General features: G+C 58.2%; 1 protein-coding gene across 3 annotated transcripts in view; it reads right to left on the bottom strand.

The window, feature by feature from the left end:
• Positions 1 to 12,401, bottom strand: part of NLGN3 (neuroligin 3) — a 38,385-nt gene that overhangs the window by 10,138 nt on the left and 15,846 nt on the right. The window contains exons 2-4 of one of the 3 annotated variants that reach the window (XM_050310330.1): positions 9,716 to 10,446; positions 8,559 to 8,618; positions 1,826 to 1,885 (exon numbers count right to left, since the gene is read on the bottom strand). In XM_050310330.1, the coding sequence (XP_050166287.1) occupies positions 1,826 to 1,885; positions 8,559 to 8,618; positions 9,716 to 10,193 (598 nt within the window). In that variant the 5' untranslated portion in view covers positions 10,194 to 10,446. Of the gene's footprint in view, positions 1 to 1,825; positions 1,886 to 8,558; positions 8,619 to 9,715; positions 11,133 to 12,401 lie in introns of those variants that run through there. The other 2 variants (XM_050310331.1, XM_050310333.1) reach the window with 2 other exon arrangements.

Below are 12,401 nucleotides of genomic sequence, written 5' to 3'. Positions count from 1 at the left end.
GGAATAACACCCACGCTTGGGCTCCTGGTGCATCTCAGAGGAGGTGGTTGCACCCGTCATGGTCACAGTGCCAGCTCCCAAATGCCTGTGCTGCCCAGCCCTGTGCTGGGCTGGCGAGCCAGCACTGCTGGACTTTGCCCTCCCTCGTGTTCTCCCGCACCCAGTACCTCGCTCGGGTGGGCTGGCAGTGCCTTCTTGGCCCCAGTTGCCCCTGCCAGCTGCTGCTCCCTGCCTGCCTCCCTGGCTGCCAGCCCCCCACAGTCCAGGCAGGGTTGCACTCCTGGGGCACAGCCACATTGTCCCAGTGCTGATGCCCAGCTGGGGTGGACGTGCTCTCTCACACCCACCTAACCCCTGCCCACGGCCACTCCTTCCTGTGGCTTGCCCATTGCAGGGGGGCTGCAGGCCAGGCTGATGGCTACCTGTGGCCATCCTCACCTCCATGGCTGCCTAAAGGTGGCCTCCCTTCTGCACAGAAAACCTTCTCCCTCCAGGAGAATGAGGCTACGCCAAAAGCAAAACCTGTGCTGGCTCTTTTCCTATCGCCAGGAGGTAGCCAGACAAATGCACAGACCAGAGGAGCAAAAAATGCTGGCAGCTCCTCCAGGACAGACATTGCCTGTGTGGCAGAGCTACATCAGGACAACTTTTTCCAGGGCCACCTGCTTGAAATGTGAAGGGCAGGAACATCAGTGCCATGTCTTCTCCCTGCTGCACGATCCCACTGACACACAAAGGGGCATCCTTGCAGCAGAATGTCAGCAACGTACAGAGGTGTACCAGGGAATAAACAGCTCCTAATTGCTGCAGCACAGTTTGGTGTGTTGGATTTAGCACAGTCAAGTCACTTAGGCTGGATGCCAGTTTACACCCTGGTACAAGAGATGCTGGGGCACAGGTTAGAGGGAGTAAACAACAGGGGTTTAGTACTGCCAAGGAAAAAGTTTTTCATCTATTTCCCAGACCCTAAATGCCATCTGCCAGGCTGTGTTCTAGCTGCCCTGGGCCTTCTGCACACCCTGAGGTTTTTCTGTCCTCAGCACATTCGAGCTGCACCCTGGCCAACCCTTCCTCCTACCTCTCCTCACATCTCTGCAGCCAAACACACACTCCGTGCCCTGCAGAAGAACGACCCCATTTTACTAAAAATAGCTTATCCTGCAGCTTGCTCAGCCCTGGTGTACATCTAGAATCACATCTGCTTGAAAGCCCACTTGCTCTGCCTTGGCTGGTGCTGATGCTTTGGTGGAAGAAAGACCTTGCTTCCACTGGGTGAGAAAGTAGAGGAATTAACAGAAACCAAGTGGACCTTGGGTCTCCTGGGCACGGCCAGATAGCCTTTGGGTGCCAAGGGTTCAGGCTGCCAGCACAGCCACCCTGGGCTGGTGCCTGTGGCGGGGCCAGGCAAGAGTGGAGGGGGAGTTGTTGGCTCCCAGCTGCTCTTATCCAAACGGCTCCGGGGGGGAATGAGGCTGGAGGTGGGATGTGACCGGGCTCAGGGTGAAATGGGCCCAGGTGCCCGCGGGCTCCTCTCCTCCCAAGCTGCCATGCTTCCTCCCTGCACCTCGCTCAAACTGAGCAGGAGCAAACTTCTCCTAAGAAGGCAGAAAAAAAAACCCAAAACCCCATGAGCTTTTCCCCCACCCTCAGGAGGAGGGGAAGGTCCTGGGTGCCCTGCACAGCCGGCCAGCCTGCCCCCCACCCCGCGCAGCTGCCTGGCACGGCAGACAGACACACACAGGGCTCCCTGGGGATGGCAGCGGATGGCGGGCACAACGGAGCTGCTTTGCGTGTCATGCAGTGGCAGCCTCGAGCACAGAAATACCTTCGTCTTCATCACCGTCATTATCCGCTAAGTCCTCGCCCTGTTTCTTAGCGCTGGCTCCTGGGGACCAAACACGAGGAGACAGAACAGAAAGGAAAACGAAAGGAAGTAAAAACGAAACAACGAAAAGAAAAAAAAAAAAGAAAGAAAGAAAAAAAAACACAACAGAAAAAAAAAAAAAAAAGAGAATTCAAAAATAGCATGATAGCAGAGACAGTGGGGCCAGGCCTGTGCCCCACGGCACTGCTGGCTACTCACACTGCACCTCTCCCAGAGCCAGGGCAGTGTAGGGCACGGGCAGGACTGCCCCGGGAGCTGCGCCAGGATGCCACTCCACCTGGACCCCTTCCCACATCCTCCCTGGGGAGGGCCAGGGTGGCAGGGGAGAGGTGAGTGGGGCTGTGGCAGTGTCAGCATTGATGGATCAGTCTCTCAAAGCACTTGCAGATCCTCCTACATCCCCTCAGCTCCCTGCTCCAGGCAAGGCTCCCTCTCCTACCACCCAGGTGCAAGCAGGAGCCCTGCTCCCAGCTCTGCTGCCACTGGGGACAACTGTCCTCTGTCACCAGCAGAGCTCACACGAAGGATTGCCCTGCATGGCCACTGACCACCAGGTAGGGTCCTGCCCATCACCCCCAGGTGGGGCATGGCCCCTTGTTGTGCCTGGCACAGCAGTGTCACCAACCACTGGTGCCACCAGAGGAGACCCCCAGAGCAGCTGCAGGGAGCCCTCATGACATGGGCTCCCCTGCTCTGCTCAGCTCCATCCTGCACCAGCTCCTTTCTTAAAAGACTCGTTGCCTGTTTCACTGAGGATTTCGAAGGCACCAACCAGCATGACCTGAGCACGGCAGAACCCTGAACACACTGCCTTCTGGAACATCCTGAGCACCTTCCATGGCGTGGCCAGCCCGGCAGCCCCAGCCTGGCACTGTGGAGCGCTGCTGGGGATGGTGTGCAGGGAGCGTGGCACTGCCCGAGCTCCGTGACACCAGTGGGAGCCAGGAGAGGTGTCCTGTGGGCTGGCAGGGAGCAAGGATGTTGCAGACCTGCACCAAAGCCCTGTTCCTGCGAAGGACTGCCTGTCCACGTGGGCACAAAGGGGAGTGGTGCCATCCCTGTGCCCTGGAGGACCGGATTTCAGGAAGGGGCTGTGCTCCCCTTATCCCCTCAGAGCTGCAGAGCAGCACCTGCAGTCCTCTGCTCCCTGATGCATGCAACAAAAATAGAGTTTCCCCAGGTGATGGTGAGCTCTGGGGTGACAACAGGGTTTCCCCCAGGCAGGACTACCCACACAGTACCTGTGCTGGCCAGTGACTCTCCCCTGAGATGCAGGGGAGCTCCAACATCCCTCCAAGTACCCGGCTGATCTGTCACCCGTGGGCACCATCAGCACCACAGCAAGGGTTTTGTACAGCCTGCAGTAAGGCTCCCACAGGCAAGGGACAGCCCTGTGGCTGCATGGAACTATGAGACTAAAAGCATAAAACTGGCCAGGAAGACAAAATCAAGGAGTTGTCCTCACTGTCACTCTGGGAGTGGCATTCTGAGGGTGACACGGGATGGGGATAACAGAGATGGCAGCCTGGAGTGGGACAGTATTTGAATTTAAAAGGAATCTGTGATGGGGGAGTAAGAGGTCTGAAATGGCCATGAGGCAGCTCCACTGGGCTTGCAGGATGCCTTCAGCAGCCATGGCCTGCTGGAGAAAGTCTGGAGAAGCAGCAACAGGAAATCTAGAAAAATCCAGAAGGCACGAAAAGTTTGCAGAGGGCTGGGTCACAGGAATGTCAGGAGCAGAGGCATGATGGGAGCTACAGTAGTATCCCAACATGTAAAAGGCTACTGTGAGGTGGTGAGGTGGAAGAGCAAGTCCTTCTCTGCTGCACAAAGCACAGGCAGCTCTGAATTTACATGGAGTAGAATGAGATGAAAACCTTCCTGTCAGAAAGGAGAGGAAAGTTCTAGAAGAGGCGATCTGGGGAGGTGTTTTAAGACCAGGTGAGACACACTGCCAGGAAGAGGATCAGCTGTCTCCTGTGCCATCCTGATCTTCTCCAACTCAGAGTTCACCTCCTGACCCACCCCCGCCGTGCTCCAGCCCTGCCTCCTCGCCTCCTGCTTCACTCCCTGAGCACCTCACATCATTCTCCTCTTTTCACGCAGCACCACCCCCCATCCCTGTCACCTCCTGCCCCAGCATCCTCCCCCCTCCTGCTGCCTCCTTCCCTCTCCCTGCCCAGCCCACCCCCAGCGTGCAGCCGCTCGGCCTCTTTGCAGGAGGCTGCAGGCTTGACCTGCTGTGTCTTCATTAGGAAGAGCTGCAAGCCCAGAAAGCACTTAAATGACGAAGTACTCATGCAATATTTGCTAACCAGTGCTACGTGCCAACCTCTCGGTGCTGCTAAGGGATGGGGATTTTCCTCTAACGAAGACCACAGGCAGTGAGCCTTCATCCCACACTGTGCCTCAGAGATGGGGAGATGATCACAGGCAGCTGGAGATCACTTTCCACTGCCAAAGGCCCTGGTGCTGTTAAACCCCCTGCGAGCAGCCAGGCTGCAGCCCTCCAGCCTGGTCTCCTTTAGGGGGCAAAGGTCTCCATGAAGATGAGGGTGGAGGAATCAGCTATGAGGACCTGTCAGACTGTAAGAGGAGGCAGTGGACAACATCTCTGTGACCTGAGCAACTGTCCTGGCTGATCAGGGAGGGATCCAGCTGGAGACTGCTGCTGCAGAGCTTAGGGATGGCAGGGACAAGCCTAAAGCACCCTGAGCTTCAGGCGCCGCAGAAGAGGTGGCAGAAAGCAGCACTTGGGGAGCTGAGCAAAGCAAGAGCACAGTGATGCAGGCCAGGGCAGAGGGGAACAGCAGGGGAATGTGTGTGGCAGATGCAAAGCACGAGCCTTACCCATCAGCAGGGAGGTTCCAGGCTGGCTGGGGTTATGGCCAACACAGACTGTTGTGACCGAGTGGGCTGCAATATTCACCTCCAGCACAACCTACCAATGCCCCACAGCTCATGAGAGCAATCACAGCTTCACCTCCCTCACCCAACCCTTGCACTTTGCTCCAATATCTCCTTCCACTGTCTATTGACATGTTCAGGGACACCCATCCCAGGAGATCTTCCTCTGCACTAGCAAAGGCCACCATGCAGAGCCCTGCAGCACCTACTCTCATGGGGATGGGCTAAAACCTGTGGATTCACAGCTGGAAAAACCAAAAGGGCTTGTGGCTCATTCTCCTTACCCATCAAAAGCACCCTCCACTAGCCCAGTGTGAATGTCTGTTGCACCACTTCACTTTAAGCTGACTGCAAAGTGATGTTGTTCGGGCCGATAGGAAGGATGCATATGCTCTTATCTAAAGGCTCTAGGAAGATTTAAGTTCAAGTTCAGTAAAAAATAAAATCACTTCCCTCAAAACAGGGGCATCCATGCTGGATTTATGCTATCTTAAGTAAACCATGCCAACAGCACTGACACCAGTGCAAACAGGGATAAAGAAGGGTGAGGAGCTGAAGTCCTTGGAGGCTTCATTCTCAGTGTGGTGTGGATAACAGAAGGGCAGGAGCCTGAGCTGTCATCTTTCCAGATCCAAAAGTCTGTTCAGGGTGCCTGTAGGCAGCTCCAGCACCCTCTCCTCCATGCAAGTGGGGCACCCACTCCCACAAAACAGCCACGATGCCTCAGGGAGCAGGAGCTGTCTGATGGCTGCGTGCACCCAAAGGTGCACCTGCCTCTGGCTACACCACCTCAGCTGCTCCTCCAGGAGCGACAAGGAACAGGACCAAAACCGATGCAGCTGTTGAACTTGCTGCTGAACAACCCCACAGGAAGGGGTAACTCTGCTGGGATCTTCCAGCCAGCAACCCTTGCTCCAGGACTGCAGCACACCTGCCCAGCCCCTCCCTGTCCCGGAGTGATGCAGAGGAGTTATTTCCATCCTTGAGCGGACTCGGTAAAAGCACTGCATCTTCTCACGCTCTGCTGCCTCCACCAGCACAAACACCTACCCTCACCTTTGCAAATCACTCCCTGGAGTGGAAGCAGAGCACCAGGGCGGTGGTCTGCTCGCAGCCAGCTCTGCAGAGCACCAGGCTTTGAGGGGGCTGGGGAGAAGCTTCCAGCACAGGAGCACTGCAGGGAAGCCTCAGCCAGTACTCGGACAAATCCACTTCTTGGAGAGCAGCAGAGAAACCGAAGCATATCCTGAGCCCAGGAGCTGCTGGGAGCTCCAGCCACCCTCACATAGCAGAGGAAGACACTGGACCTGCACATTTGTCTCTGCAGCATCACAGGATCTGCACAGCCCCAGCCAGAGAGATTTGGGCAGTCACTAATGAAAAACCTGCTAAATGCAGGGCAGCCACATTTTTTTCCCCTCCAAAAATGACATCCACCTCCTCATGCCCTGCAGCAAGGCTTGCCCAGGCTGTTGGTGAAGGGAAGGGAAAATCATCCTGGCACCTGCCACAGCCAAGCACAGGCTGGAAGTATTGGCAGCACAAAGCAAAGGGCAGAGCTGCATTTTGCACATAGGTAGTGTATGGGGGGTGTGTGTACATGGTCTTTGGGTGGGCAGGGTTATTTTCACAGTAGAACCTGAGCTGAGCCTCAGGGCTGTCAGCTCCCCTGGCACCGTGCATGGCTAATTATTCTCAAAGCACCACTGGCCTGTCTTGCTCCCAGAGAAAGGACCAATGTGTATGGAGGAGATTGGCATTTAGGGAATTTCCAAGCAGGAAAGTACTGTGGGCAATTGGGCGGGGAAACAGGGATGTTTTTCTGTCCCAGAGATAAACTATGATGAATTCTCAGGCCTTCATCTGCTATGAAATACACTGAGCTTAGGGGTGGCAGAAATCATCCAGTGAGGTGGGAGCATTTTCAACCACCAAAATGCTGTTCTGCGAGAGGAGAGCTCATCACTGTTCATATGTTGCCTTAGAAATAATAATCATGAATATTCCAGAATGAGCCAATCTTCAAATTTTCAGCCCAAGGAAATCAGCACTGCAGGTACATCATCCTCACCCCAAACATTACTAACTCAAGACACACGATAAGAGGCGGAGGAGCCTCTGTGTCTCATCACAAGTGACTCAGTTAATTCAAGCCATTGGCCACCAGAGCCTGGCTGGAGCTGAAGAGCACTGCCAGTGTCTGGGTGCTTTAATTCCCAGCACATCACACCTGGATGCCCAAACGGCCTGCACGAGGGATCTGCTGGTCCATGAGTCAACAGAGCCCAGTGGGAGCAGTGGGAATGTCCCCCAGCAGCTCCCCAGGAGGTGACCAGAGGCAACTGCAGATGGGCTGCAGAGATACCCTGCCCGAGAGCAGAGAGCAGTGCCAGCGGGAAGGGAAAACCGCATGAGCACACCCGAGGTGTTTGGCCGTGCCTTGTACTGTCCCCTTCTCCAGCCATAACCTGGGCCCCGCTCCCCTGGCCCCGGCTATCGGGCTGGGGGTGGCGGGGTCTGCCAGCCCTGGCAGCCGGTGGGAGGGCCGGGAGAGGAAGCGCTTTGAAGTGGCTGGTGATCACTGGCACAGCCGGCTCCGGAGGCAGCGTGCGGAGACTCCCTAATGCGCCAGCCCTTTCAGGGGCAGCCTTGGCACTCAGAGAGATGGCGTGTGAATAGCCAGGACAGCAACAGGAAAAGCAAAGCAAAGAAACCAAACAACAGAACTGGGGGAAACGGCTGGAAGGAAAGCGCTCCCCAAACCTCCAAGCCCAGCTGCACCGGCCCCGACAAACCCAGGGGTGCAGGGAGGCAGAGGTCGGGATGCAGGGACCCTGCTGCTGCAGGATACCCAGGACAGCAGCCTGTGCCGGCCAGACACCCTGTACTGAGCCTTTCAGAAGAGCTTGGCTGCCTGACTGTCCCCACGTTCATCTTTGGGATGCACAGAGCAGCCAGCTCTCCCTGCCTGCAAGGGGGCTGTGTGGTGGGAGGGGTGAAGCACCGTGTCCGACATGGGGCCAAGCCAGCTCCCATCTGCACATCTCTACTCCCTGGTCCATGCCACTGGTTGGGAATACAGGATCACTTAGGGGCAATGGGGGAAGCTCAGTGGAGGCGAGGCAAAGCAGAGACGTGGCTGAAGTGGAGGAGCTTGGCTTACCACGGGTCAGCCAGGGCTCAGGGAGAATGCTGTGCCATGGGCTGGAGACCAAGTCCTCACTGGCAGGGCTGGCACGGGCATGGGGGTGTGAGCAGTGGGGAGCAGCCTTGGCAGGAACAAGGGCTGGGGCACAACATGGCATGACTTACACAACCAGGAGAGGTTTTATGTTTTTAACCAGGAAACTCTGGATGCAAAATGACTAGGGATGCAATCAGAGGGTGCATTTAAGTGCTACCTGCCATCAGAGGCTATCCCTCATACCCAGAGGCTGGGAGGCTGTTGGTGCCACTGGGATGAAGGTGGGAGGGCAGACTCAGCCCAGGAGGAGAAGCTGTTCTGAAAGGCCTGGAGCAACAGGAGCATCCCCATGACCTGACCCCAGACCTGTACTCCCAGCTGGCCGGAGCATCCGTGGGACTCCTCCCAGTGGGAAGCGGGGGGTGGCAGGGTGGGCTGCTTGGAGGGCCCACAGTCTGGGTGGTGGCACAGAGAGGTGCCAGAGGAGCGTGCTGCAGGCTGGGGGCCAGCCAGGCACCCCCTCACTCTCACTCTCTCTCTCTTTCCTCTCTGTGCCTCTCTGCCGGTCGGCTTGCTACATACCTCCTTTCCTACATATTTTCTTGTTGGGCTTTCGGGTGCATTCCTTGGAAATCCGTTTTACTGTAAAATGAATAAAAGACTACAAAATAACAGGAGGCTCCACTGGTGGGAGTGGGCATGCAATCACAACCACGCTGCTACCCCCCCGCCGCCCCCGGGACCGCGGGAGGTGGGGAGGGAGCGTCGCCATGGGAGGAAAACTCTGGGCCAGCCGTGCTGGGCGGGAAGGAAGGCACGATGCATTCCGTGGCCAAGGGCCCCAGAGGCACAGGAGTGGAGCCAGCCAGCCTGGGAGAAGCCACTGGCCTGCCAGGCTGCTCTGTTGTGCACAGCAGACCCACTGCGGGTCCCTTCCAGCCCGCTGCAAATCCCCGGGGGTTTCCTGTTGCGGTGAGGCTGGGGCGGGCACACGGGCAGGCGCTGCCTCCTCTGCCCTCTACTTACAGTTCAGGTGGGATCCCCTACAAAGGAAAAGGTTAGACAAGGAGGCACCCAGCACCGCTCAGCCTCACCCCAACGGGACCGTGCCCCACGGGTCCCCAGCACCCCAGGCTCATCGCTCTGCCACTGTCCCACCGGCGGGTGGAGGAGCAGCCAAGCGATGTGTCTGCCGGTGCCCCCCAACCTCCCATCCACACCAGGGCCCAGAAAAGGGCTCTGTGGTCCCTTTCTTGCCGGAGCATCTTCCCAGGGAGAGGCAGAGAGTGTTCCTCCCAGCCGCAGCCCGCGCCCACAACTAGCGCATGGACCTGGGGAGGGTGGGAAGCAGGGAGGAAGGACGAACTCGAACCAACTCAAGACAGAACCTGGCACTCGGCGCCTGGGGAGCACAAATCAGCTTGTCACTCTGTGGATCTGCGGTCAGAGAGTCGGATTCAGATTTAGCAATACAAGAGAGGAACCCGTGACGATGCCATGGAGGTGGAGGGGTGGGGCCGGGAGGCGTGGAGGAGCAGGAGCACGCGAGACAGAGATGGCAGCTGAGGGCAAGAGGGCAAGCTGCGTGGCCAGAGAAAGCTTTCCACAAACAGACAGCATGCTGCAGGGTCCACAACCACATGCTTCAAACACAACACCCAGGTGAGACCAACCACTGCTGGGGAGGGGTGGAGTGACCCCCCCCTCGCCCTCCTGCGGTCACCCCAGTGGGGACTCACCATCCTCCGTGGGGATGTAGATGTTGAGGTACAGACAGTCCTCGTTGGGGTCCTGGATGTACGTGGCCACGATATCCAAATTGGAGGTAAACCAGATGGGCAGCATGATCTCAGGAACAGCGTTGTGGATGTTCTGGGGGCAGACTGGTGAGAAGTGGGTAGCGTTCCTGATGCCCGACCAGGACGGTGGCGGCTCGGGGGGCATGAATCTCTTCTCCCCGACGGGGGGGGCGGCGTAAGGAACCCCCAGGTACTGGTCCACGGGCCCCAGAATCTCACTGGGCAATGGCACACGCACCCCTCGTAACTTCCCATAGTGTGTGTTGACAGTTGGCGAGTAGACCTGGCCCTCCATCTGCACAACCATCGAGGCGAGGCTCAGGACCCAGAGGGTGAGACGCAGGTCCCAGCTGGCCACCAGCTCAGGCACTTGGAGAACAGGGGGGAAGAGAGGGCTTCTCCAGAGTATCAGCCACATTGTCCGGGAGAAACAGCACCAACATCCAGGCCTGAAGCTCCTGGGGCGAGGGCTCAGGGCATCCCCATCACACCAAGCCTCCGACTTGCCCACCGGGAACACACGGACCAGGACAGCCAGGAGTCAGCCACACCTTCTGCTGCGAGAGTCGGGAGCAGGGATGCAGGGGGATGTGCCACTGGCTCCTCACAGCCTCCCAGCTGCCCGCTGCTGCCTGCCTGCCAATGGCCCAGCCTGGAGGTGACTGCTGATACTGTGGAGAGATGGAGGGAATTAACAGCAGACTTGCTCTGGGAAGAGTCAAAGAGCTGCAGAGCAGAAGGAGCCCCCAGGATCCCTGGCTGACCCTCCCACCCATGGGTGCTCACTGGCTCTGCCACCACCCAGGCAGGTGGCTCTGGGAGCAGGCAAACGTGGGCAGCACAAGTAGAGCATGTGCAGACACACAGACTGTGTCTGCCTGTGCCTGCACAGCCTGTGCCAGCACTCAGGGGCCAGCCCTGCCCCTGCCCTGCCCAGGTGATGCCCACAGCCATCCTGGGCAGCAGCACAGAGTCCCTGCCCCATGCTGCAGGAGGGCATCAGCAGCAGGTTATGGGTGCCAAGATAAGCATGGCAGAGCCACATCCCTCCCCACCACTGGTGCCAAGCATGGCTCCAGCACAAGAGCTCACTGGCATCTCTCCTCTCCTGGCTGAGATGGAGCACCCTGCACTCACAGACCCTGCAGCCTGTGCTCCTCGCCTGGGCTTCACCCCGGCATTCCTTCCCTGTTTGGGTGCCACCAGCCCACCTCATACACCAGCAAACCTGCCCCACGTGTCCTACCAGGCACCCATCTCACCCACACACCCACTCTGCACCACCTTTCCCCCTCCACGTGCCACTGATCGAAGCGGCGAGACCCCAGGCGGGACCCAGGATGGGAACAGTCACAGTGCTCCTGGACATCTGCCCTCTCTCCTACCCGCTCCCTTCCCCGGCTGCCTCCGGGGCAACCCTGGGGAGGCAGAACTACTCTGCTCCCACATCCCCCCCCCAGCCGGGCTGGCAGCATCAGGGGGAGCAGCTGTGGCAGCCCCCGTGGGGCCGCGGGGAAGGGAGGGCGCTGCAGATGGGGACCCGCGGATGTGTGTCAGCGAGCAGCGCTCCTGTGCCAGGGAGCCCTCGCCGGAGGCTGTGTGGATCCTCAGCGCTCTGCCCTTCACCTCCCGCACCGCCTGTCGCATTCAGGCCTTATGTAAGTGCCCCCCTCCCGGCTCCCCCCGCCAGCACCGCCGCTCCCGGGGGACCCGGGCAAGGGAAGCCGCCGGGGCTGCGCCCTCCCGGTGCTCCCCGCACCCCGGCCGGGCGGGCGCGGCATCAGCCGGCGGCCGGCTCCGCTCCTCGGTGGGCGGATCTGCAGCCGGGTCCCTGCTGAAAGGCACGGCTCGGTGGCGGCTCGGAGGATGCTCGCTCGTCCTCTCTCAGCCACGTGTCCTCACCCTGGGAGGGATGGCAGCGGCGCTGAGGCACCTCCGTTTTGCCCCAGGGCATCCTTACATGCCCACCCGGTATATCACTCCCAAGCTCAGAGGAGAGCAGAGTTGCCTTGAAATTATTGGAGCACAAAATAAGGGCTGTATGCAGATGGGAGGATGCAGCTCTGGTGGAGGTTCAGTTGGGCAGGGATTCCACAAATGGAGAACACCTCCGTCCAGCGAGGAAAATCCACAGGAAAAAAAAAAAAAAACAACACACACATCACCACCACCAAAAAAAAAAACCCAAATCCTCCAAACAAACAAACAACCAAAAAAAAAAAAAAAAAAAGCCACAAGAAAACCTCACCAAAACACAGCACAACCTAGAAACCCCACAGAGGGTGTCTGAAATCTGTACTGCACATGTGCAGGCAATTCACTGCTGGTCATTAAGGAGATGGGCCCATGCTGTGCCTGCCCTCCTGGTATGCCCAGAGAACTCAGCAGGCTCAGAAATCAGGGTACAACACTAAAAAGAAACAGCTCAAAAAATCACATTACTGCATTCAGCCCACCCGAGTAGCGAGGCCCCACAGGGCTGGCCATGCAGGCACCTTTCCAGAGCCTGCAAAGGGGCAGCAGGGAATGCCAGACAAGGAGGGCAGGACAGCTGATGAAGAGAAACAGTCACATCTACTGCCCCATCCATGGCACAGGGATGACCTGGGCGCTGAGCCATCATGTC

Source organism: Myiozetetes cayanensis, unplaced genomic scaffold (assembly GCF_022539395.1).
Source record: "Myiozetetes cayanensis isolate MyiCay16 unplaced genomic scaffold, myiCay2020 scf15, whole genome shotgun sequence".
NCBI lineage: Eukaryota > Metazoa > Chordata > Aves > Passeriformes > Tyrannidae > Myiozetetes > Myiozetetes cayanensis.
Note: the sequence above shows the minus strand (reverse complement) of the source record. Positions and strands in the feature narration are given on the sequence as shown.